The 27218-nt window shown below is 47.0% G+C and overlaps 1 protein-coding gene across 8 annotated transcripts in view; it reads left to right on the forward strand.

Annotated features, from left to right (window-relative positions):
* Positions 1-27218, forward strand: part of grid2 (glutamate receptor, ionotropic, delta 2) — a 400155-nt gene that overhangs the window by 291401 nt on the left and 81536 nt on the right. For all 8 annotated transcript variants that reach the window (XR_010323876.1, XR_010323877.1, XR_010323878.1 and 5 more), the window contains exons 9-10: positions 13954-14055; positions 20174-20371. Coding sequence is in view for 5 of the 8 variants with exons in the window: in XM_064297283.1 (XP_064153353.1) it covers positions 13954-14055; positions 20174-20371 (300 nt within the window). In the remaining 3 variants the exon portion in view is untranslated. The remainder of the gene's footprint in view (positions 1-13953; positions 14056-20173; positions 20372-27218) is intronic.

A 27218-nucleotide genomic window follows, 5' to 3' on the forward strand; every position in this document is an offset into this window, starting at 1 on the left:
CTGTTGGGGAGGGGGGTTAAACAGAGCTGTGGAGAAGCAGGGTTTCAGACTGGGGGGGGCGGGTGGGCAGGCGGGCGGGGGGGGCAGAGGCTGCGTGGTTCCGCGCGGTTCCGTGCGTCATCACTTATTGATGCGGCTGTAAGGGCGGCTCCGCGAAGCTGCAGCGGCGGGTTCTGCCCGCGCCTCCGCGGTTTACTGCCAGTTTAGAGCGGGTTACTCAGCGCCCTGCGAGAGGCTGGCCAGCGCAGTCGGGCATCTGCGTCGGGCGCCGAGTCTATTCTTATTCTTCGATCTTTGTTTTTAGTTTTATCGGTATGCATATATACTCGCTTTTGGCCAAAACCGCACATGACGGAAGGCGGTTATGTTTAGCGAGCTCCCGCGTCAGTTGTGTGACGATAATTAACGTCGCCACCTAGTGGTCGAGGGATGCCTGGACGCTTTGCCTTTGAGAAATGATTTTGTTCAAATCAACAGTTTGGAGGTGTGCTGACAGTGCTCTTGGCCTGCTTTGGGAAAAACAGTAAAGCGGCGTTTGGTATTCAGTCTCGGCGCGAAGCGGCACGGGGCGGATCTGGTTAATGGCGTTTTCCTGAGTGGGTTTCCATGTTTGCGTAATCTGAGAGAAATGGATGCTGTCACTCATTGGCCAGTTGCAGCTGTGTGGCGAGCGTCATGCGCTAAGGTGATAACGACAGGGAGACAGATCTCATTGGGCAACCCCCCTCCCCACCCCTCAAGCATCACAAGATCCACAAGCCCACCACAACCGTTCCCTCCCCCGCCGTTGCCCGTTTTCTCATACCCCCCCCCCCCTTACAGCGTGTAAAACCAGGATTACACCTTCCTGTTCCCATGCCTCGCCTCGCACCCCCCCCCCCCCCCCCCCGCGGATCAGTGCGTCTCCTGTTCCCAGGGTGTCCTCCTCCTCCTCTCCTCCTTGCGGTCTCTTTCCCCACGTTTTTCTCGCATCGTTCCACCGCACGGTCGCTATCGCCACCGCCGCCGTCGCCAGGGAGACGTATGGGCGGAGCTTCTCCAGCCCTTCCTGCCCTTCCTCCCTCGTGCGCCGTGACGGACTCCTCCGACGTATCGCCTTTCACGAGATGTTGCAGCACACGACAAACGCAGAAGTGCTGCGGCGTTTAAGAATAGTGTGTGCTCTGTGCGGGAAAGAGGAGGGGTGGGGGGTGCTGCTCGCAGTAGAATTGGGTGGGGGGATGAGGGCGGGGGGGATTGGGGGGGGGTTCCATTTTGAAGTGGTATTTCATCTCAGACAGTCAGTGAAGGGTGTAAGGAATCTCCCGGAGCAGAATTCTTCAAAGGGACGTCGCTGCTCTCCCTGTTCTCCGGTGGAAGGGGCTCCGACATGCACCCCAGGGGCCAGTTTTTCCAATGAGGCCAAACGTAGACCGCTCCCCCCCCCTACATTATCCAGCACGGAGCCCTGGGACACAGCGCCCCCGTGTGGCCGGGCACGTTAATGAACCGCGTCGTGCAAAAATACATTAACACCTATGGCATCGCTCTGATTATGCCTGGTGTATTTATACCGAGTATTCTGTTTGGTTATATATTCCGATACTCCTCTTCTGTTAATGTATTATTCATACATCGCAGAGAGATTTTCTGTGTAGGAGTGCTTCCGATATATATTGAGAACGGTTGCCCTGCTTAAGACCTGCCTCTTGGGTCAATTAAACAGCAGAATAATTTCAGGGATGCTGGCCTTGCGGGAGATTTTGGTTCCCCTCGGAGCGGGGTAGGGTAGGGTGTTGGGGAAACGGAGACGGGCAGCGCACACCGCAACATCTCGGAGGAAGAGCACTTAACAGCCACGGGTTTTAAAATATTAAGAGGTACAGTTTCAGCCGACAGGCAGGCGATCCACTGCCATCTTCTTTCTGCGCTCTGTGCTCTGTGCTCTGTGCTCTGTGCTCTGTGCTCTGTGCTCTGTGCTCTGCTTCCTCCGGCTCCTCACAGAAGCTTCCGGACCTTTTCCACGAACGCGGTGCAGTTTCGTTACCGTTATCTGCCCTGTCCCCCCTGACCCCCCCTGACCCCACCCCACCCCGACCCCACCCCATCCCCCCGACCCCACCCCATCCCCCCGATTTCACACTCCACCCACACATGTTTTTTTGGTTTTAATTATTCACACTAGGAAAGCACACAAACAGACAGACACTACAGCAGCTACCTGCCGCTTGTGCTGTTGAGTGAAAAAAAAGCCCCAAAGAGGCTTATGGTTCTCTCATCTAGTACTAATCATCAACTGAAACGATAAACGATGCAGCGATAAATAAACGACAAGCAATAAACACACGTTCCTCTCTCATCCCAGCAACATTCTTTTCCCCCCAAACTGTTTCAACCGCCTTTCTGGGGAAAACAAAGAGAATTTGTGGAGCAGGAGGAGTGAAATTTCCCTGGTGAAGGTGTAACACACCCCTGCACACATACACACATGCCCACTCATGCACACACTCACACACACAGACACACACAGACACACACATTGATGTTACTGTTGGATTTGACTGCATATTCCTGCTCTCCATACCTTTGTAAACATTATCTAAACCATCCTCTGCTGATGTCTCATCGCTGCCTTCAAATATAACTTCTCTAAACCCCCAGTTATGACTGTGTCTCCTTTCTAAAGGTTGCGGTGTTAGAAAAAAATATTTAATTTGCCTTCCTTCGCACAAATTTTTATTCATGTGCACGCCACTTTAAAAGATCACATGTGCCTGGGTCAATAATTTCAATAATTTTCAGAAATGTGGTCAGGTTAAATTTAATTCCCACAGAATGGAAACTTAATTTAATTTCTTTCCACTTGCCATTAATTAGATTTATTTTAAATTAAAAAGCGTTCTTTGTGAAATATATCTTGGCTAATTGGGGCAGTTTTGTTAGTCAGTATAATTACACCTCAGCATTTTAATTTCCAAGCGTATTTGATCAAATGGGAAAAAAAACTGCCCATTAACCATAATCCTCTGACCTTGCTTTGTAGCAAGAAATCTTTCATAAAATAGTCCCTGTGTTTGTGGATGATACAAGTACAGCACTGTTCAAGTAGAAACTATTTAATAGTAATTAGAAAGTGGAAACTATTTACTGATAATTGCACTTTTATGTGTATGAGTACTGATTCATGAATACCTATATTATTGACATAGATTCTGTTCTATTCTGTATCATTTCCCTTTTTTGCCATACTTGTATACTCACTATTGATATACCTGGTCTAGCTTCTGTTATCACCAGTGTAGGTCATTGTACATACGTGCATTTGCAAACACGCTGTGGTAGTTTCTTTCCAAGAAGAAATGCAGTTTTGATTTATGAATATAGGAGGTGATGTAAGGAATGCGTGTCCTACCATTTTGTTCAGAACCTTTGAGCCACACGTAATACTTCTGCACATTTTTTTTTTTGTGAGATTGTGTTGCATACCCCAAGGACATGATGACATAACCAATGGCATCTTGCAAAGATCATTTCTGAAGCATTTAAATATTACAAGGTTTTTTTTTTTTTTTTAAGGCAGACTAGGTAGGTTGCGAGACTGAACGAACAGCATCTTTTCTCTTCTTTCTCTTTGAGTTACAAAATGCACACACACGCCCACTCGCATGCATTCACAAGCACAGACATGGACACGCGTCAAAGAAAACTTTATTAAAAAGGTGTTATTAATAGCCGAACCACAGTATTAAAGGATTCTGTCGCTGTGTGTAGAACGCTGCATTGCCGAAAAGCAAGATAATCTGACACATTTTTATTCTAATTCTTTCTAATTCTCTGTATTAGACAGATTTAAGCACGGCGTTTCCAAGGGATGATAAAATTGTCCAGAGCGGTATTAGTTAGCCAGCAAATTGAGCCGACAAGTTGTTTAAGAAGCCTTAAAATTTGCATCAACGTCCATTAGAAATTCTCAGCTGCAGGGAAATTCTTTGGCAGCAGTTTTTTTTTGAAGAGAGGAAGTCCGAAGGACTGGAAGCTGTTTATATGCTTTCCTACTTTTATTTTTTTTTTTAAACAAAGTGATCTTCACTTTGACCACTCTTCTTCCTGGTTCTTTTTTTTTTTTTTTGGAGAAAGCATAAGATGACTTTGGTGAACAGACTTGTTCAGACTTTTTTTTAGATAATGGAAACTCAGTGGATGTGGATTGTAGCAGCACAGTAGATCGTTCAGTGTTAATGTGACACACAGCATTCATGTGGTCTTTATTGGGTTCATATAAGCCCTGTTACCCCGGCTGAATTAACACGGGCCATTTTACCGCGTGTTGCCAAGGAGTCTGACCCAGTTGAAGTGGATGAAACGGCCCTGTGAGGAAGCAGACAGGAAGGGGGTAGGCCCAAATTCGTGATAAAACTGGCGGTATCTTTCGGTCTGGAATAGGACAGGTGAACGATGTGATGGGAGAGCGGCGTCTGCCCGGGGAATCAATCTTGCAGACAGGCGAACCCCTTACTGCCGCGAAATCCGTCAGCTCCGCGCCCATCCATCAGGGTACTTTCCCACCAAATAAAATTTATCACGGCTTTAAGTGTTTATCGCCAGAACAATGTAGCATACTGATGGGTTCAGGGAAGGGTTCAGCTCGAACCGTGAGTGACTCATTGGCTCGTAAAGACTTAGTCTTAACTAATGTGAACTTGCAGGGTTTTTTTTTTCTTTTTTCCTTTTCCTTTTCAACCGAGAAACGCCGTGTGACCAAAAGTAATCTGGGCCACCCCTTGATCTGGGGCTGTTTTTCCTGGTTTGGGCTAGGCCCCTTAGTCCCAGTGAAGGCAAATTTTAATGCCATGGCATACAGTCGCATTCCAGATAATTCCGTATTTCCCCAACATTTTGTCATTTTGCCATGGAAGTGTGCATGTATATGGGCCGTGTTTGAATCAGGGCACTTCCCCACTGTTGAGTGTAGCTGTTGAGTGCACTGGATGAGGAGGGTGTTAAGCTGGTGAGTTGTTAAGCATAGTTCTCTGAATGTAGTGTACTTAAAAACCCCAGGATGATTGAGACTCATTTTAAGGGTTTTGCTGAGTATACATGGGGGAGCATACTTTTCAGGAATTGAATGATCGTTTTGGGTCCCATAAATATGACACGCAGCTCCACTTTAAAAACGAGGAGCACATTTTCCTTCAATAACACTTCCCCAGTATGGCTGGAAAATAGTACGGAGGATATTTTCGCATACTGCTCATCGCATACTATAACATACACACTAAGGAGTATGCAGTATGCTTAGTAGACAGTACAGTACATATCTTGAGGTCACACTAGTTCTGATTCAGACAGCAGACGTGGATTCGGTAGGATTAGGTAGGACTCCCAAAGTCACAAGCTTGTGGCTGTGAAAGCTACCGACCAAAGAAACGGTCGGCCACGCCCTGAATGACACAGAACGGCCTCACATTAACCTGACATCTGGGACGTTCTTAGAAACGTTCAGTGTTTCAGCACCCCTGTAAAATAACATTTTAAAGACACGATCTTAACAGCGCCTTAACAGATCCCTCTACGGCAAATTCAGAAGAGTCTGCAGTGGTCATTTCTCATCTGCTGCTGCTCTGCTGAATCTGGGGAAGGCTGTAATGGCAGTATCGTGCCTGCAGGAGGACATTTATGAGATGAATGACAGCTGGTGGAAGAGCAAAGAGAACGATGTGGAAGCTCGGAACGTATCGAACGACTTTAGGGGGCCAGAAACGGCGCTCTTAAACGCCGATGTATACGAGGCCCCCAAAACCAACAGGCTCGCACCTGCTGAGAGGGTTCGCCGGTGCCAAAGTTCTCACAGACGAGAGGAACGTTGTTAATCCCCGGGACGGAGAGGGAGAGAGAGCTCTTACGCAAATTTACTGAGCCAAAAATGGGAGAAGCACGTCAGGGCGTATTACAGGAGGACAAGCAAGGGGCCCGGTGCAACAAGGGAAATGAGTTCGCCAGCGAGAGCGGGGAGGAAGACCTCGATGAAGCTGTCGAAGACGATGCGATATGGGGGAACCCCGGGCCTCGATGGAGTCCCCCCCCCCCAGAACCGTCAAGAGATTGTGGCGGTGAAGGCAAAATGGAGGGCTTCTGACCTAAAACGCAGGCCCCAGAACAACCTGGGATTGACCACGCCTCCCCCCCCCCAGGACCTTACATCTTCAGATAAAAGAGGTGAAAGGGCTACATGGCCATAATGACCAAATTCGCATATCTCTCTGGCCAGATGACGGAAAGACCCACGCAAGATTTCTCCGTAACGACTTCGTAGTTTCCCTTTGACTGGATTACCACCCCAGGCATCGTGCTTCATTAGGTGCGGCTGAGCTGAGGGAGATGTTCTTTCTTCCCTTTTCGAGCTGATGTGACTCACCGGTCGACCGTTAATCAGAATGACGGGGTGAATGTGAACGGCTGAACGAGAGCTTTGGGCGCTAGCTGGCCGCCGCTTCCGACGCTTCTTCATTTCAGCGAGCCCTGGGTGGAGGAGGGGGAGGAGGGAAGTGCACGTCTCTGGGCCGGAGAGCTGGGGATGATGTAAGAGCTGGAAAACCAATCGATCCATTTTTTTTGGTCATCTTAATTTCGGCCAGAAGTCTTGTTTCAGAACTGCCGCAAAAAAAAGGAACTCTTCGGGCGTGTGTATATTCTGCTTCGGAATCCACTGGAAGGCAGATTGCTCGTTCTCTCTCTCTTCCTCTCTCGCTCTCTCCCTCTCTCGTTTGAGCTGACTGAGCCAGAATAAATGTTTTGGCAGTTTTGGGAGTTCTGCGCGACTGGTTTGATTGACGGCTGAAGCCGGGTCCATTTTAGAATATCAGTCGATGGTCGAAAATCTGTTATTTTAAAGGCACATCTGCCTCCTTTCATAGAGCTCTGCGGGGTTTCCTTTCTGTGTTCCGTTTACCTGCCTATCGCATACAGCTGTCAGCATCGAGTCTTCGCGGTGGGCTGTACGTATCGATTTCAGTCAACGAGAGCACTTGCTCTCTTGTCTCTCTCTCTCTGATTTTTGTAAAAGCAGACAAAAGTCTTGTCTTCGGTTGCCTGTCACTTCGCTTTGCTGCGAGATGCAGGCTAATTTCCCCAGCGCGTGAAGGGGGGCTGGGGGATGCGCCACGTGTCAGGGGGGAGACTCCGTGGGGGGCAGGGGTGAGGCACACGTGTGACTGCGACAGACGGCTGTCACGAAAAACAGGAGCGTACCGCCAATCGCCCGAGGGGGCTCGGGGGGAAAAAACAGAACGAACAGAACATTTTTATTTATTTATTTATTTATTTATTTTTGTTACCTTGTACGGTACAGTAGAGAACAGTGCCTCAGTGTTCCATGGACGTCCTGTGGAGACGGTTTATCAGTGCGCTGTGAATAACGCAAAAAGGAGTCGAGGCGTGGTGAGATTCGCCCCCATATACCCCCTCCCCCCCCCCCGTGCAGCAGGATGCCCGTCGGGGAAAGGCGGGGCTCAGCTCCGCCTCCTCCCGCTTGCACCTGTCACTCAGAGGGAATTAGATGACCTGCAGCAGCACTGCGAGGGCCTCAGAACTCAGCTCAGTGTTCTCCGGAATTATCTGCGGCATCAAAAGCCGTTTCTATCCTCTTTGATTCCAATCCTTCTCTCTCCCCCTCTCCCCCCCACCCCCCGCCGCCCCCTCCCCCCAGTCCAGTGTAAAATTACCAAATTACTTTTGAGAGGCTGCAGGTTTTCTCTCCCCCCCGTCCCCCGTCTATCTCTGCAGGTGTGATGTGACCTATTTAGAGGTGATGGGGAGGAAAATGGGGTGTGAATATGCTCTCTGCAGCGGGACCGCTGTCGCCCGGCTTCTTAAAAAGAACTCCGCTCCTCGCCTCTCCTCGTCTCCCGCGCGCGCTCCGCCCTGGCTGCGGAGGGGGCGGTGCCTACGCGCGGCGGGACGCTTGGGGCTCAGACGCGAGTCGATGAATTCGCTCGCTTTCAGAATGTGCATTGTGGCGCGTTCCTGGAGGGCGGGGATCGCAGCGCGGCGTTCCGGCGCGGGCGGTAATCACCCGCTCTCGCGGTGACGTCTCTTCCGTACGACTGAGCGCCCCGCGACCGGGGGGTGCAGAGACCCGGCCGGCGGGCCGCGATGTGGCGAAGATGGCGTAGACGGCACAGGGCGGATTCGCGCGGTTCTGAGGAAGCGCGCGTCGACGCGGCGGCAGGGCCTTCTGATTGGCCGAAGAGAGAGAGAAAACTGCAGCGGCAGCGCTGCCACGCCCCTTCGGCCCGACTCGACTCAGCCGTTCCTCTTTCGCCCCTCTTGCTTTATTTCCCTCTTTGGGGAAATTTTCTTTGGCCGTGTCACCTAGGCAACATCAAGCCCAATACACAGAGGCGCAGGACTGTGCAGGAGCCAGGACTGCGGACCGGCCCGGCCCGGGACCGGGGGGTCCTGGAACATTAGTTCAATTTAAAAAGCAGATTGATTGATTGACGATAAATGACAGGTAGCAGAGGGAGGAAATGAAACAGTGTTGTACCGAGTCCCATGGCAGGGGTGTTGGGACAACACCGTTTTTTGATTAAATCGGTACGCCCCATGCCCCAGGCTGAAGATTCGGGGTCAGATGATCCGTGGTAGCGCGGCTGTTTTACCTTGTACTCGTGGCAAATGGACGCACGGGAGCGTCGCGATCTCCAGGAAGTGCGCTTCCGTCCGACGGCGCGCGCCATTTATCGCGACTTTCCCTCTGCGGTTTTGGCGCTGACGTTGACCCTTGACCTCGCGGGAACATCAGTAAGCTGGAAGTGCCTCGGTCGCTGAACGATCCTGCCCAATGCGCCTCGAACAGTCACCTCTCCTCTCTCTCTCTCTCAAAGTCGTTAAGCTTTCCGGCCGTAATTACAGCCGAACAGGGCGCGTCTGCCGTTTCTTACACGCGGGCGTCCGTGCGCTAGGATGCTATTTGCGTAATTAATGGCTGAGCCACACATTCGCGGAGCTGTAAGCGCTTTGTATTTACGCGCCGGTCCTCTTTCCCCAGGTAATGCGTCCATTTCACCGCCGTTTGGGGGAGATACTGTGGTCTGGGGTCAGCGAGCATTTTGCCGTTATGTCTGTAGTGCGCTACGTGCCGTGGTACAGCACGCGGCAGCGCCCCCTAGCGGCGGTGCGCAGTACTGACACAGCTCTCTCAGGCCCGTTTGCTGTGTGCTAGAGTGTTAAAGCTCTGCGCTGCGTCTGCACAGGCAGCTCAGACTGCGACATGAGAGAGAGAGGGAGAGAGAGAGAGAGAGAGAGAGAGAGAGAGTGAGGGAGAGAGAGAGGGAGAGAGAGAGGGAGAGAGGGAGAGGGAGAAGCTAGAGAGAGAGAGGGATAGAAAGAGAGAGGAAGAGAGAGAGGGAGAGAGGGAATGTAACTCATCCCGCATTAGCGAAGCCAGTCCCGCCGAAGCAGCGCGCGGAGTCCAAGCCGTGTGGCGGTACGGGGTCCACTCAGGTCCCAGAACCAGCGCCGCTACATCCAGGAAAATGGCCGCTTTCACAGACCAGAGGATGACACTCTGAAAGCTTTTTTTTTTTTTCTATCTGGATGAAAAGCTGAAATGTCAGGAGGGGATGGTGGTACATGGAACAAAAGAGATGGTCTGCGCGCAGAGAAGCATTATGGGATACTAATGGCGCCATTCCAGTGTCAGCCTGAGCTCCTCATTTCATTGGTGGGAAATGAGCCCTTATCTGTCCCTTTGAAGATAAGGACATCCACTATACGTCCATCGGATGCTCTGGGAAATGTTTTTTTTTTTTTTGCTGCCGCCGCCGCAGCAACATTGAGAAAGGATGTTCACCTCACCTGTCACGGCGAGTAACTGGGGGGTCGGGGGGGGGGGGGGTGCCGCAACTGAAATTCCGCTCACGAAGTTGATTAAAGAAAGAGGCCACTTTCTTCTCCTGGAATCGTGCTTCTCCCTCAAATGGCTCGAATTCGTGCATAAATCCCCCGGCCTCCCTCCAGTGGAGGCGCCGGAGACGGCTTCCAGAGCAAATCCTGGCCTCCATGTGCCTTTTCTCTCTTCTTCCCCCGCCTTGCTGCGCTCCTGTTTCGTAATGATAGCTCCCGCATGGATGCAGCCGTCCTGCCCAGATGTTTTGCAATCAGGTTTTATGACACCCATCTCCCCCCCTCTACCCGTAGGGATGGGCCCGTGGGGGGCGGGGGGCCGGGGGCCGGGGGATGGGGGAATGCGTGCGGGTGCATTTGGGTGCGGCCTTGCCCCTCCTCGTCCCGTGCGGGCCGTGACCGCTCGATGGGTAATGCCTTATCGATTAGGGCCCGCTTAAAATTTTACAAGCGCTTAGCAAACCCGGTGTGCTGTAAATCGAACTTTTATGAATCCCCTGCAGCCGTTTTCCCGTCGGACTGCAGAGATTGTGCTTGCAGACGCTTCCCTCAGCGAGAGCTCAAGGCTGTTTAATACAGATTTCCATACACAGCATTAATTACAGGGTTTTTTTCGACAGAGGCCCAGTTTCTTTACATTAGTTGCGTATCTGTTTTCCAGTCCTGGTCTCCAAACCAAACCAGATGACTTTAAATCAATGCAGAGGCACTTTGAGGCCTGGGAGTCTTTTTTTTTTAACCAATTTGAATTAATGATGCACTTCGGGGAGATCCATCAGATACTTTCAATTTCCAACCACTCATAATGTATGGATTGACGGCGTACAGGGAGGTTTAGATAATGGAAGCTCTCCCTGACGCTGTAGAAACTCATAGTGTTTGACACATGACAGGGAGAGGGATGGGGGTGGGGGGGGGGGGGTGGTGGGGAGGGTTGGGGGGAGTCATGGCCCCTGTGAGAGAGCATTAAGTAAACGCCCTCAGGCACCAAAGCAGTGTGGTTTCGGGGGTTGACTGTTTACACAAAAAACACTGCTGAATTGTCCTTTGTTTAATATCTACACATACTTTTAAATCAGACCTCTTGTCATTTAACACATACATGTGTGCATGTAGTACGGAAATTGGTTTTAAATTAATGGCTGTGTGTCTTTTTATTGACATTTTGATCTCTGATCAAATTAGTACGCCCTCAGTGCGTTTGTATCGATTTACTGCCAATAAAGCACACACTTTATATAATTACAAAGAGGGCATCGGCACAGTTGTATGTGCTTGTACCAGGTAATCCATACAAGCCACGGGTTTGCAGGGAATACACAATACAGGCAGGTTAAAGAAAGCAAGAATTACCCAAAGATGATAATTATAATAACCGCAACATGCAAACAGTTTTACAATTATTCTGTGTTTAAAACACAGAATTTGGTCTGTATTGCATGTCTTGTGTGTCTCCTTTATCTTCTTTTGTCGTACTAATTTTCTGGCCAATAAAATATTATTGAAATCCTCTAATATCCTTATTACCTCTTCTCATTGGTCTTTCCTGTATAGATTGCCTGTTAATAATGCCTGTCAATAGCTACGTCTGCTCAGCCAATAGCATCGTCTTTTCTTTGTAGCTAATCACAAGACAATCAGGAGAAACCAATAAGGATGTGACATCTCAAACACACTTTATAGCTACCATCTTTGTTGTGTCATGCAGTGCACTTACTGGCTAACCGAAGTAGGATTACCACGATTTTAAGAAATAATGCATTGGAAATTGAGAAAATTCATGACTTTGAACTGTTCATAACATAACTTGAAAGTGACATGAAAATACACATTTTAGGAATTTAATCTATAATTTAATCATATACATTATATAGTATCTTTATTCTTAAGTTGACCACTCTCATTTTGCAATTGTAATCTTTTATTTAAGCTCGTGGAGTGATAAATGTCCATTTCTCTGACCCTGCTTTCTTTGGACTTTTATGCAAATAATGACTTTGTTCTGTTTCATTTGCGTTCTCAAAAGTGCGCATCAGCAGTAGTACGTGATGCTGAGATGTCCCTCGTGTTTGGTCGGCAGACGAGTATATTTACGGATGTAGTGATGAACGTACGCGCTTTTCTGTACAATAAGTGACCGTTTCTGTTGTTAAACACTAGGCCTGTGTGTGTGTGTGCGTTTGGTGGCGTTTGTTTGTTTATGTACGCTATCAGGGGATTACTGAACCATATGTCAAGTTTATTGAAATGTAACACTGCCACATGCTGCAGTGACAGACACAGGGTTCACGCTACAGAAAGCATGCATTCATAGCAAAGCAGATGGGAAAGAAAGCTTAACAGGATGAGGCTGCCATTTCGCTATAGCTAACTGTGTACGGGCCTACTGTTCAGAGTGCAGCTCCTAATGAGGCCTAGTGCGGGACGTTAGGCCCGAGAGGAAATGGCATCGCCGTGCGAATCAAAACGCGTCTCGTTAAACGAGAAGTTCGCGGGTTGAGGCACACGCCTCTCGTGGTCCCTGTTTGTGGTTTGGAGAGGTGCGGGCGCTGTTTGTGGCCAGGAACAAGCAGCGGAATGGCGAGGCAGTTTGGGTGCAAGTGAGTGAGAATCTACATGGAGTTTATTCGGTATTGCATAAGAAGGGCCATAAAAAAACACTGAGATAAAATCCTTTTTTTTTTCCGAAAACGGCAGGAAGCGCGCCTTCACAGAGGTGAAACATCACCTGGAACGCCTCCAAAGCCCGGAGAAAAACTGTTTCGCCAATGTGAGATTCTAGAATGTGGAGGGAGGGAGGGAGGGAAGGTGGGGGGGCGTGCGGGGGGGGAAGGCATCTCCCCAGTAATCCATAAGACTCGGCAGGGTTGCGCATTTCGATGCCTGGCTCTACAGCACCACCTACAGGTGGATTAATAACACTGCACCTCTGCTGGTGTGGTTAAGGAGAGTGCACAAACGCTGTCCTCCTCCTCCTCCTCCTCCTCCCTCGTCTTCCTCTCCCCCTCCAAATACACAAACCTCTCAATCCTTTGTTGCTTTTAAGGAGGGGGCCCGTTTACACATTGACTGAACGTGACCGGAGCTGTCAGGCTTCTCCTTCACTTGACCGGCCCGGGCGAACGCTCTCCACACACTCCAAGCTCGTCTGGCTCTACTGCCTCCCCCCCCCCCCCCCGTGCTGCCATCTTCTGCAGATCGCTGGCTCGGAATAGCGTAATAATGTCATCAATGACATTCAGCGTTACTTGGGCAGACCGCAGCGGATCGTATTATTAATCATTACAGTCGAGGGATTTTTTATTTCGTTTTCTTTTTTTTCCCCCCTTATTATCGAAAAGGACAAAAGGACGGTCTGCCGCGGGTCCGCTTTGTGCTCCGCGAAGCCTCGTCGGGTCTTTTTTTCACCCGGCCGATTGTTTATTGTGTTCCTTAATAATCATCCGCAGATCCCCATATGCTCGTAATTTAGGCCGATTTATGGCGAGCCGTGAAATTGATTGGAAGGGCGGTTTGGAGACGCGTTTACTGCTCTGTTTACATAATATTTCGCGGCCCTGGTTCGTTCGGCCGGCGCTGCCGTCTGCGGAGATGAGAGGGGAGAGACTCGCAGCTGCTCCGCAGGAAGTGCCAGCTGCTCCACACAGGAAGTGGCTGCCACTCTGCCCTCCGGAGGAACAATGTCTTTTTCGCAAATTAAGAGCGCAAAAAAAAGAGAAAAAAGAATAGAAAGGGTTCTTCGACAAGAGCGAAGAGTAAGCACGGGCAGAGTTCGGCCAGGATTAGAGGCAACGGGTTCCCACGCACTGAATCATAACTCCGGTGCGCTGTCATTTTCCGCGGCGGAGTGCGTTTAAAAACATCACTCAAACGAGGTTTCCCACGCGCGTGTTCCCGACGTTCTCTTAATCAAAGTGACGAGCTTAAGACAGATTGATGAGGGGGGGGGACGGGGGGGAGGGTAGGGGGTACTGTGTTCCAGCGCCGTTGCTGGGGTTTTGGTTTTGGGTCTTGGGTGACAGTGGGTCGTTTGTAACCGTGATTTTTTTGTTTTGTGTGTTTTTGCAGCTGGGGACCTGGGACCCGGTGCACGGGCTGAACGGCACGCTGACCGACAGGAAGCTGGAGAACAACATGCGGGGCGTGGTCCTGCGCGTGGTGACCGTCCTGGTGAGAGAGCCGCCGACGCCACGCCGCGCCTCCGCGCGCCCCCCCCTCTCCCCCCCGCGGCGCCCCCCCCCCTCCTCTCAGCCCCCCTCCGCGGCGCTCCCCCTCCTGTCAAACCCCCCCCCCACCAGGCCCCCCCCCCGGCCCTGCCCGACGCCCGCACCATCGAGCCTTTTTGCTTTTTAAAGGCAGGTTTTGGTCTGTGGGGGAGGTTGGTGATGGTGGAGCCCTGAAGTTTATTGAGGTTCGAGTTTTTGTTATTTCCCCTCTGGCGCCGATTTGAGCGAGGCCCCCCCGGAGAGCCTTAAAGATTTGGCGGTTTAAATTCTTCATAGCCCCCCTACCCCCCCCCCCCCGGCTTTGAAGCAGGGGACGGAGAGACGGGGAGGAGAAGGAGAACACTTTCTCCTCCGCTGCGATTCTGCCTGCTGTCAGAGTGATCAGTGAGAGCTTTGGGGACAGGCGCTGTCTCCCAGACTGCACTCCTTCCAGCTGCTGGGGGGGGGAGGGGTGGACTGGCGGTTGCTGGGGAACTGCGGATGAGAGGGTGCCCTGGAGAGACTCCCCCCCCCTCACCCACCTCGCTTGTGTGCTGGGACCTTTTTAGTTTTGGGGGCCGTTCGTTTGAGCGCCGGGCTGTGTGGGGGTTGTGCAGCGGGGGGGAGTGGGGGGGTGAGATTAGCAAGGGGGGGGGAAGCATTGTGTGCTAGAAAGAGCTTCTGTGGAGCGTGGAGGGGTGTTTTTATGAAGGGATTCTTTTTTTACTTCATTTCCCACCGAAAGGTTACCCGTGTGTCGCGCGCAGATGGCGCTCTGTTCAGGGAAAGAATGCGTTTCCTGTGTTTGCGCGCGGGTTTGTTCCGCGCTCCAGGAGGCCGCGGCGGGCGGCGGGAAGAGCGACAGGGCCGCGTGGAGAGAGGGACAGACAGCACGCCCCGGCAGAACTGGCAGTTCCGTTACCCCATCGGGTGTTCCGGGGGCAACCCGGGGGGCCGGGGGGCCCGGGGGCTCGGCCCTGTGAGTCAGAGCCGGGAGACGAGACACACAACCTGATCGCTCACAGACACACAACCTGATCGCTCACAGACACACAACCTGATCGCTCACAGACACGCACAATTCAGCTACAGAACGGAGAACGCTGCTGCTGTTTGTGAATGCCACATTCAGCCGTTCACGCACGCACACACACACGCCCGCACACCACACGGCACACACATTAGATGGTACACATGCACACCACACCACACACGCGACACAACATGTGAATGGCATTTATATAGCACTTTTATCCAAAGCGCTTTACAATTGATGCCTCTCATTCACCCATTCACGCACACACACACACACACACACACACACACACTCACACGCCAATGGTGAAAGGCTGCCATGCAAGGTACCGATCAGCTCGTTGGGAGCAATTAGGGGTTAGGTGTCTTGCTCAGGGACACGTCGACATGCACCAGGGCGGGGGATCGAACCGGCAACCCTCCGACTGCCAGACAACCGCTCTTACCTCCTGAGCTATGTCGCCCCCCTATTCTGAGACGCTCGCCCGCGGGCACAGGCCGACCAGGGGGCCGTCCCACAGAGCGCACGGTCAGCACGCGCGCCGCGCCGTTATGAGGGACGTTGCCGTGGCAGCACGCCCCGGTGCCCGCCATCGATCGGCGAGTCTCCGCGGCGCTCCGGCTTAATCTGCATCTCTGCATGCGCGGAGCCGGCTGGCAGGGAGCGGGCGGATAATCAGGCGGAAATCGATGCGTCGCGCGGGAAACGCCCCCAAACCCCCACCCCCGGGTAATGGCCGGGCGGAGAGGGGTGAGCGGCGGGCGGGGTGAGCAGGGAGGGTGGTGGGGGGTGGAGGGGGAGGCGCTGAGGACCGCCCCCGGTCCAGGGCGGTGGGGGCGTGGCCTCGGAGCTGATAGATGGCGCCTGCAGGCCTGGTCGCGGCTCGGCGCGCGCGCGCGCGTGTGTGCGTATGTGTGTGTGTGTGTGTGTGTGTGTGTGTCCCGCTCTCACACTAATGGCTTATTGAGCGGCGGGGGCCGGGGAGGATTAGAAAAGCCAGGCTTAATGTACGCGCCGCGCGGTCAATACCGCGCCCCCCCCGAACCCACCCACCCCCCCGTAATAAATCGCTCCGACATAGTCCCAGAAACACCGCGGTCATCAATAGGGATTTATGAAGGAAAATGTGAAAAATAAACTTGAGCGTCTCTGTGGGGCTCGCAGGCGCCGTTCGAGAGGCCTCGGAACAAAGGTGCGAACGTGGACGTCACGTTCCTCTGGAGGGGGATGTGTAGCTCTCTCCCTCTCCCTCTCTCCCTCCTCTCTCTCCTCCTCTCTCCTCTCTCTCTCTCTCTCTCTCTCTCTCTCTCTCTCTCTCTCAGCGGGTGGGGGGGGGGGGTAGGAGTGATGTGTGAACATGACACTTCATAGAGCTCTCTCTGTCATTCACATGCTGAAACCGCCCAGCGCCGTCGGCTTCTTCTGCCACTGCCAGGATCAGCACAGTGTGGACACATTCTCTCTCTCCCTCTCTTTCTACCCTCTCCTTCTCTCTCTCTTTTCTCTCTATCCCTCTCACTCTCTTCTCTCCCTTCTTCTCTCTCTCCTTTCTCTCTCTTCTCCTCTACTCTCTCTCTTCGTATCTTCTCTCTTCTCTCCTTTACCTCTCTCTCTCCTCTCTCTTTTCATCTCTCTCTCTCTCTCTCTCTCTCTCTCTTTCTCTCTCTGTATCTTTAAAATGTATACATGTGATATGAACGATATAATTTACATGAATTTACGTTATTGCATTAATGCACTGCCAAAACAAAACATTGAAAAACACTATGTTGTCTCAAGTGATATGATGTCTGCGCATGTGACTCCTTGTGAGCAGCGGAATTAGCCTGTGGTTGGGCGATAGCGAGCTGCGACGCATTGCCACTGTATTGCAGTATACCCAGTGGTGACATTCGTTTAAGTAACCATTTCGGTTTTCTTGTTAATTTCATGGATTTTGGAGAACGACGCTTCAGACTTAATGAATTTTTGTTTATTTTGTGTATTTTTGTTTTGCAGAAAGGAAGTGTGTCTCTTTATTACCTGATTCGCAGCGAGCACTTGGCGTTCTCTCTTTTGGGAAAATTACTCTCTCTCTCTCAATCTCACATTCACATTCTCTTCCTGTTTCAAAGGTTACACAGATACAAATAAATGCAAACTAATAGCAGTAACATTGATCGCACACTAATAATAATTTCTTCTATGAAACAATGCTTATATCAGTGCACATTCTATTTTTTGAAATAACAGTAACTGGTAACAACAGAATCGTAACAGGATCATTTCGGAATGACAGCTGGTGGTTTGTGAGAAGCTAATAAATGATCTGAAATGTGAAAAAAAAGTAAAATTAGAATAGTGACATGTCAGTATAGAAAAAAAGTACAAAAACCAGTAAGAGCAAAACGGATGACGTGCCAAGTTTTATCGAAAAGCAACTAGGCGGTTGTGCCAGAAAGATAGTATAATAATGCCAAGAAATACAATAGGGTGCCTCACACCTTGGGTGCTTGCTCCCCCCTAATAATAACATTTCTCCACTGTACTTTGGCTGCCTGTAATTCAGAAATAATAATTGTGCGGTGAGTACCGGCTGCCTGCTGTTACTTCGGCAAATGGCAGCGTGGCAACACCATCTGCAGTCGGCGCAGTGTCTGGTCCTTCCACCCCCAAATTAGATCATTTTCCCTCAGCCATTTTCACAGCAATGATATGAATCAGTTTGCGGAACACAGATCATAATTGTTTTTATTACAAAATGACAGAGTGAGCCTCTTTCTCATTCTCTTTCTTTCTCTCTCTTTATCTCTCTCTCTCTCACTCACTCTACAGCATAAATAATGAATACCAACAAAATAAATGTATAAATAAATAATCACAATAACAGTAATCACCATCAACACATTTATGAACAATTAGCGTTTAGGCTGTATCTCTCTCCCTCGTTCTCTCTCACGGACTCTCTGTCTTTCTGTCCACTTCAGTTTTCAATTTCAGTTTCAAATGTTTGTCCAAAATTTGCCTCATTAATATTTCAAATGCACATTTGTACTGCTAAACCATGTGCATTCGGCAACAACAACAAAAAAAGCTACATAAATATCGTTCAGACCCTGAAGTCTGACAGTCACATTCTGTCACCCTATCTCAAGGGCTCTTTCAACCTGCAAGGCTCTGTTTGGGCTGGAGTCACCACAACCATCAATCTCTGACAGGCACAATATATTCCGATGTCACTTCTGCATAGTATGTAATAACAATAATAAATCAAGCGGGAATTATCTTTTGCCTCATAATTTCACTTCCCATAATGCCCCACTGTTTTGCTATGAAATCTCTGATTTATGGTTCGGTCGGCTCTGAGGCCTGTTACTATTAAGAGGTGTCTGGTTAATGAGCTCCAAGAACAGAAAACTGAGAGGATTTGGTCCGTGGTTCCATTGTTTGTCTGTTTTTGCTTTTTTGTTTTTTTTCTATTGATCTAAAAGTTTATTGGACTTTTTGTGCTAATAGACAAGTGCTAACAGGCTAGATTTGTCTTAGGGTTTCCTAATTTAATGGTAAGTATACCAAGTATTCTCTTTCCCCACTGCTCTCTCATCTTCCCCCATACATATGCACACGCATGCACCCAACCAAACACACGCACACACACACACACACACACACACACACACACATTCATTCACACAGTGAGCTTGCATAATGTTTTCAGACAAAGGCGGTTGAGTCTATGCTCAAGCGTCTACGTGGCCTTCCAAAAATAATTCTTCTGTGTGTTTATTTCTTTCTTAAAGGACATCTTATTAAAACCCTTGCTTTGTTCATGGATGAATACCTTCTCTGCAAGCACTCAGAAATCATCAGTGCTTTCAAAATTTAGCAGTGAAGAGCACAAAAAAACTTGTGGATGCTCTTGGTGCATCTGGGAACAGACAATTAGAACTCAAGCACAGATGTGAAGTTCAAATGCAGAAAAATATATTCACATGCGACCTGCAGAAAAAACCGCGTGCACATACGTTCACACCACTCGTTTTCGCTCGCCCACATGCTAATTCCTGCTTTGATAGTCCCAGCATGTCCTTAGGTTCGCTGTTAGAGAAAAAAAAAATGTCTCTCTCAGCACTCAGTTTCAATTCTCTGTTTCTCCAGCTGTGACATCGTCAGAACCTGACAGACAGAGTCGAGTTCCTCTGCGTTTTGTGGCGGGGTTTTCCAGTCAATGAACTGAAACATGCTGTGGGAAACTAAAAATTTTGGTATATTTGCTGTAGAGTGTTGTTATTGTTCAGGGAATAGTATGTGATTAATGAACATATTTACCTGCACTCCCTGAAAAGATAAAAACTAGTTTATCACATGCAATAATTACTTTAGTATTATATTTATACATGGATTTATACATAAAATTTGTTGAGAACTGTAACCTCCGTATTGCATATGCAAAACTATTATTATCTATGTGGATTGTTATCTTGTTTAATTTTCAGTAACGGTGTAACATTGTAAGCCATGTTTATCCAGTTGTCTCAAATGTTTTCCTGTGACGATCGTTCAGTTGCCACCAACGGCGTTTTAAGGCACACTCTCTCTTTTTTTACTGCGTGTATTAATTTGTCTGTTTGGGGTGTTTGCGTTCGCTGCTCGATCAGGCACCGTGTTGTGCTGAACGGTCCTTTGCTAAGCTACGCGCTGAACGCTGCCTTCACCGGCACTTTGGGAAACGGCTCCGTTTGGACGAAGGCTAAATGAGGCGTCTAACCGTAGCGCGCGCGAGGTAAAGTACTGTAGAGGTGACAGGTGAATCCGCGGCGCATGTTTAAAATGGCGCCGAACGGCCAGTATCTCTGGTAAATATTGACTTTTTGAGCGCCCCGCCCCCCCCCCAGCCCAAGCCATTCTTTCATTTGTGAGACGGTCCCCAACTGTGTTTGTGAGCAAGCCTCCCAAGTGCACGGCATTGCCTTTTTTGACACGGTCCCTAACTTGCCCAGGTTAAAGGTCAAACACCTCCCCTGACGCTTTCCTTTTTTTTTCCTCGGACCTCTCTCTCTCTCTCCAGGAAGAGCCGTTCGTGATGGTGTCGGAGAACGTGCTGGGGAAGCCCAAAAAGTACCAGGGCTTCTCCATCGACGTGCTGGACGCCCTCTCCAACTACCTGGGGTTCAAGTACGAGATCTACATCGCGCCCGACCACAAGTACGGCAGCCAGCAGGCGGACGGGGTGTGGAACGGCCTGATGGGGGAGCTGGTCTTCAAGGTGAGGGGCCTGACGCGCAAACGTAGATGCTACTGCACTACGTTTATCGGGCAGACATTTTTAATATTCAAAGTTCCCAGTTTTCTGGCCTTAAGTACTTAATTAGCCATAAAATGTACGCCGTCTGAACTTTTAGCGACATTTCTCCATAGCCGCATGAATGACAGTGGAAGGCTGTTCTCGCGTCCCTGTGTGAACCAGTGTGGGTCAATACAGCCAATTAGATTATTTAGCGTGTGTAAATAGTGGAGGCAAAAACCTGCACCCGCACTGGCCCTCCAGGACCCGGAAATAGCCCACCCCTGTTTTAGAAGGTCCCTAAAGATATTCCAGCAGTCGTACACACACAGAATGTTTCTCTTTTTGGGGTCAGCGTAGATAGCAAAAAAAAAACAGAAAAAAAGGATAGTTGTGCCAAGTTCACTGTTTATCTCTGTGCTCTTCTCAGTGCCTGTGCTGAGTGGGTGTGATGGGGCCTGGAGCATTTGTCTGAGGGATGTGAAGTGGATCTAACACTGGGAACATTAATGTTTTAATGATCTTTAACACGAACTCAGCGTGCACTGATATTACCAAAAACAAACGATGATGATGAAATATGATATAAAAGATATTCATAAGAGAGAAAGATGAACGAGTCAGACAGATATATATTTATTTGCAAAATTATATATTTACAGTGTTGAGAATGCCTCAGGGAATAAAACTGAACTGAAATGTCTGCAGCTTCAGAAATTATGTCATAATATACTATTTTTAAGGATTTGAGTCTATTATTGATTTGAAACCTTAAATTACTCTTGTCTTTTTTTGTCTTGTCTTAGTTTAAGGTAATAATATGAATTACACTTCTCTGTTTCTGTGACCTGTCATCTTTGGCCTCATTTGTGAACCGTTTGATTGTGTTCTGGCTGAATTTATGAAAACGATGGAACGTGCGATAATTTCTATTTCTTGCTTGCTTTTTTGAGCCATTTATAACAAGGAGCAAGGGTTAGGCATAACTCTGTATGCGACGTCCAGCTCCATCCCCAATTCAGTGGACTTGTAAGCCCCATTTGTGTCTGTGGGGTTATACTCAACGATTCTTTCGAACAGTCTGGATAGCATAGAATAATTGCTGAGGACAATTGGAACACCTGGAATTCAGAAGTTTTCTGATTGGTGGTTTGTCAACCTCAAAGAATGATTAGTACAAGCAGTCCAATTGAAAGTACCAAAAATTGATTTGGTCGGTCCTCTGTGGACCTGCACCAGCCTTGACGTCGTTTGTCACCAAAATAACGGCCGACGCATATATGTCTTCAATGCCCAAAAACCTGTCGACAAAAAGTCCACAGACGCCCATTCACGTCAGTACACCCAGTACCTCATGTGAAGCAGTGATTAATAATAAGTGGATATGATTTCTGGAAATGACGCGAGGGTAACAGGCAGAACTGTCTGAGTGCATTAAGATGAAAGTGCAGTGGAATCGGAGCGGGCACCACAGTGCCCCTGTGAACACAGTGAGAAATGGTCTGTTTGTTTGCACCTCTGCGCTTTGGTAATTCCACCGAGTCTAAGTGATGCATGGCCGTCATTTATCAGCGAATGCGCAAGGCCAAAATGGCCGCCCGGATCAGAGCTCTTTCTCTACCCAGGGAAAGTTTTACATTTTCCACCTTTCGGATGCTTGTAAAAACAGTTTGATGGGAAAGTTATTGAGGATTCTTACGAGGAAATGCGTTTTTTCACCAGCAAGTCGCGTCAAACCAATAAACTGGACAAACTGCTGACTTACATCCACAAATGGAAAAATATGGAAATATTTATTGAAATATAAGCAGAATAAATGTCTTTTAAAATTGAATTAACGGTCCCCTGGGGCTCCTTAATTGACTCCTGAGAGCCCAGAAACATGATTTTGGAAATCTGTTCGTTAAATAAAGTTTTTTTTTTTAATTTTTAATTTTTAATCTATCAGTGTTTCCTGTTTATGTTAAACAGCCATTTTTAACTTTGGCAGATGGAGCCTCTGACTGTCTGCTGCAGGAAATTGTCAATCCATATTCTATACACCATCCCAACTGTAATAATAATAATAATAATGCACTCATAGATACTGGAGACAGCCAGCACAGAAGGACTGTCCACCTCTTGACAGGCGAAAGTGAAAGCTTTAAAGAGCAGTAGGTCTGCAGAGCATCGTCACAGCCATCGCACTGCTCCCCTCGCTGTTTTGTTTTCATTCCGGAACTCGTTCTAGAACTTTCGCGCCATGTTTGTATGTCACCTGCTGCCATCGCCATGGCGAATCTCTCCTCCTTAGCATGTACGCTGCTGGGCGAGGAGGTGAGACTGTTGCAGCTTATCTCCAGGTCCAGAGAGATGGCACTGGCCATGGAGAGAAGAAAAAAAAAAAGAGAGAAACACATTCCAACCTTTATTTCCATTCGTTTTTTTTGCTCCCTCGCTCAAAGATTTCTCGCTTTGTCTTCCCACAATCCAATCTCCTAATACTGCTATTATCATTATTTAAATCCTCAGACATTCAAATTTGTATAGAAACCTTTTCTAAAGCTTTGCTGTTCATATTCCCTCCCCACTCCCCAGTGTTCAAGGATTTTTAGGGTAATAAAAATATAATAAAAATACGAGATTTCCAAGGTCATGTTTTTTTTTTTTTTCGGTTTTTTAAATGAAAGCCTTCACGGGAATATATTTCACAAGTGAAGCGCTGGAGGGAATGTGTTGAAAGGCTGTCTTTGTACTTTTCTCTCTCCTTTATCAGTAAAGCACACCAGAATACCTTTATGCTCACACACACACACACACACACACAGCAGGTGCAAATCGCTGCTATCCAAAACGGTCCCTGGTTCCACCCGGACCAGCTTTGACATTCCCGTAAAACCCAGAGGGCGTCATTAGTGCGCAGTCATACGTACATGGGAACTATACTGTACATTAGCTAATTTCACATGCGTCCCATCGTAAAACGGTTTAGTTACACGTACCCCTCATTGATAATGAGTTGCGCCCCCTGCGGCTTTTTTTTGGCTCTGTGTCCTCAACACAAGCTTCAGGGGTCGAGCGATGCTCTCTGCTGTCGTCCAATGAGCAGGCCAGGGACACTCTCGCCACACCACCCGCTGGTGTCTCCCGGCTTTCGCAGTGCATGCTGGGAATTTTTTTTGTCCCCGCTTTTAAAATGTATTTATTTTTTCACATGCTGGGTAAGTGACAATTTCTGTCCATTTAGGCATTTTGTTTCCTTACCAGAGCATGAAATTAGCCGGTTTAGTCAACTGTGAATTAATTGTGTGTGTGTGTGTCTGTGTGTGGCGGGGGGGCGGGGGGGGGGGTAAAGTAACATCAGCGATTCATACTTTATGGAAGTAATTCTCACCGATTTCTTATTTATTTATTTTTTGGTCCTTAAGCTTCACAGAAAACCAATTTGCTGCTGATAGGCTGGTGCCAGTTTATACAATCATTATTTTTCTGGACCTGTGGCCAGATGTTCCCAGCTGTGTTGGCCATGCTTGGGGAAACCAGAGAGAGTCTCCTTACCGTTAATGTTGCATGTTAAAAACGCACAAGTGATTTAGTTAAGGGTGCAGAGTATATTAACTGTGCTAATATACATTTATTTTTTGCCTGAGTGACTGAAAAATGCAAATGCATTTGACATCAGCAGTTTTATGTTTTCAGTTCAAAACAAGCAGACAAAAAAAAAAAAACAGGGCGCACACTGGGCTAACATACACACACACACACACACACGTGTGCACCTAAACACACACACAATTAGACAAATTAGATTTAAGGGCTCAAATTAGGGTTCAGCTAGGGTTAGGGTTAGGAAAACGGTAAGTCTGAGGGTTGAGGCAAGTTTACGGTTGTGTTCAGCAGCTTGAAGAAAGGTTGGGACATGAGTTTTATTGATTTTGAATGAAGCAAAAAAAATGTCTAGTAGCATGTGTACCCATGACCATACAAAATGCCCCCCCAAAAAAAAATGACCTCATACTATGATTTTGCATTTAATATAGTATTCATGATATTTACCTGTTTTCCATCCATTTTAAATGGGTTTTCAGGTGTTTTCAATGGTACCAATGGCTTCAAATTAGAGTTAAGGGCTCAAATTAGGGTTCAGTAGGTTAGGGTTAGGAAAACGGTAAGTCTGAGGGTTGAGGCAGTTACGGTTGTGTTCAGCAGCTTGAAGAAAGGTTGGGACATGAGTTTTTTGATTTTGAATGAAGCAAAAAAATGTCTAGTAGCATGTGTACCCAGACCAAAAAATGTCTAATACATGCAGTTTTTCTTAGGGAGAACATTTTCTTTTTTAAATGACCTCATACATATGATTTTGCATTTAAATTATAGTATTCATGATATTTACCTTGTTTTCCATCCATTTTAAATGGGTTTTCAGGTTTTCAATGGTACCAATGGCTTCAAATTAGATTAGGGCTCAAATTAGGGTTCAGCTAGGTTAGGGTTAGGAAACGTAAGTCTGAGGTTGAGGCAAGTTACGGTTGTGTTCAGCAGCTTGAAGAAAGGTTGGGACATGAGTTTTATTGATTTTGAATGAAGCAAAAAAAATGTCTATAGCATGTGTACCCATGCCATACAAAATGTTGATCAAATCTGCCTTAAATGGTTTCATTTTATGTACAAGTCAATAAGTAGCAATAGTGTAGGGTAGTTAGAACGGAGTGAGGGTGAGCAGTTTACGGTGTCCCTGAAAGTGGGCGATTATGATTAGACAAAAAATTCATGTACCTGCCAACAATGCAATCGCGTTTTAGGAACTTTTTTTAATGCTCTAAATTTGCATTATTATGATTTACTTTTCTTTAAAGTTCAGTTTCATGGACATGTAATAGAGTAGGCTCAATTAGGTCAGCTAGGTTAGGTTAGGAAACGTAATCTGAGGTTGAGGAATTTAGTTGTTACGCTTGAAGAAATTACATGAGTTTTTATGATTTTAATGAAGCAAAAAATGCTATAGCATGTGTACATGATACAAAATGTCTATAATGCAGTTTTTTAGGAGACATTTTTTTTTTTAAATGACCTATATTGATTTTGCATTTAAATTTAGTATTCATGATATTTACCTTGTTTCATCCATTTTAAAGGGTTTTAGGTGTTTTCAATTAAATGGCTTAAATTATTAGCTCAAATTAGGGTTCAGCTAGGGTTAGGGTTAGAACGGTAAGCTGAGTTGAGGAGTTTACGTTGGTCAGCAGTTGAGAGGTTGGAATAGTTTTATTGATTGAGAAGCAAAATGTTAGTAGCATGTGTACCCATGACTAAAAATGTCTAATACATGCATGTTTTCTTGGGAGAACATTTTCTTTTTTAAATACCTCTACATATGATTTTGCATTTATTATAGTATATGATATTTACCTTGTTTTCCATCCATTTTAAATGGTTTTCAGTGTTTCAATGGTACCAATGGCTTCAAATTAGAGTAAGGGCTCAAATTAGGGTTCAGCTAGGGTTAGGGTTAGGAAAACGGTAATCTGAGGGTTGAGGCAAGTTTACGGTTGTGTTCAGCAGCTTGAAGAAGGTTGGCATGAGTTTTATGATTTGAATGAAGCAAAAAAAGTCTAGTAGCATGTGTACCCTGACCATACAAATGTCTAATACATGATGTTTTCTTAGGGAGAACATTTTCTTTTTAAATGACCTCATACATATGATTTTCATTTAAATTATAGTTCATGATATTTACCTTGTTTTCCATCCATTTTAAATGGGTTTCAGGTGTTTTCAATGTACCAATGGCTTCAAATTAGAGTTAAGGGCTCAATTAGGGTTCAGCTAGGGTTAGGGTAGGAAACGGTAAGTCGAGGTTGAGGCAAGTTTACGGTTGTGTTCAGCAGCTTGAAGAAAGTTGGGATGAGTTTTATGATTTTGAATGAAGCAAAAAAAATGTCTATAAGACCATACTAAAAATGTCTAATACATGCATGTTTTCTTAGGGAGAACATTTCTTTTTTAATGACCTCATAATATGATTTTGCATTTAAAATTTATTTCATATTTATTGTTTTCATTTTAATGGTTTCAGCTTCAATGTAAAGGGCTCAAATTAGTAAGGGGAAAAGGTAGCTGGGTTAGGGTTAGGGGTTCAGTTGAAGGTTGGTGGTTTATTGAATGAGAAAATTTATGATTGATGACAAAAAGTCTATCATAGTACCATCTAAAAGTAATACCTTTTTTTCTTAGATTTTTTAATGAATTATAGTTGTAGTTGAATTCTAGTAGCAGTTCGTTGTCGAGTAATTATGTTTTAGGCAAGAAAATCATTAAGGCTAATAGTTATAGTTTTGGAAGTTTTTATCATGTTTTGCTAACTTGCATGGTTTATTGTTGTAAAAATGTCTATGGTACACTAAGATTGTTAGAATATTCTTTACCTCTATTGTTAAATTAAATGTTTCTTTCCATATTAAATGGTTATGTTCTTAATTTTAAGTAAGTAAATGGTATAGTTAGTGGAACGTTGGTTAGTAGGTCGTTGGTTATGCGTTTAGTTAGACAAAAAATGTCTATTGAGTTACTGACCATAAAAAGTTTAACAGCTTTTTTTGGTGAACATTTTTTAATGTCATAATGATCATAAATTTAGTATCTGTATTTCAGTTTTTCAAATTTAAATGGGTTAGAGTTTCATGGTAAATGTCAAATTTAAGCATTAGGTGTTCAGATAATGTTGTTAGGAACCGGTATTTGTTAAGCAGTTATTGTTGTAAGTAGTCTTAGAAGCGAATTGTTCCATTAATGTTTAGGATGACAAAAAATATGTTTAAATGGTTAGAATACCATTCAAAATGGTACATTA

Source organism: Anguilla rostrata, chromosome 10 (genome assembly GCF_018555375.3).
Source record: "Anguilla rostrata isolate EN2019 chromosome 10, ASM1855537v3, whole genome shotgun sequence".
Taxonomy (NCBI): Eukaryota; Metazoa; Chordata; class Actinopteri; order Anguilliformes; family Anguillidae; genus Anguilla; species Anguilla rostrata.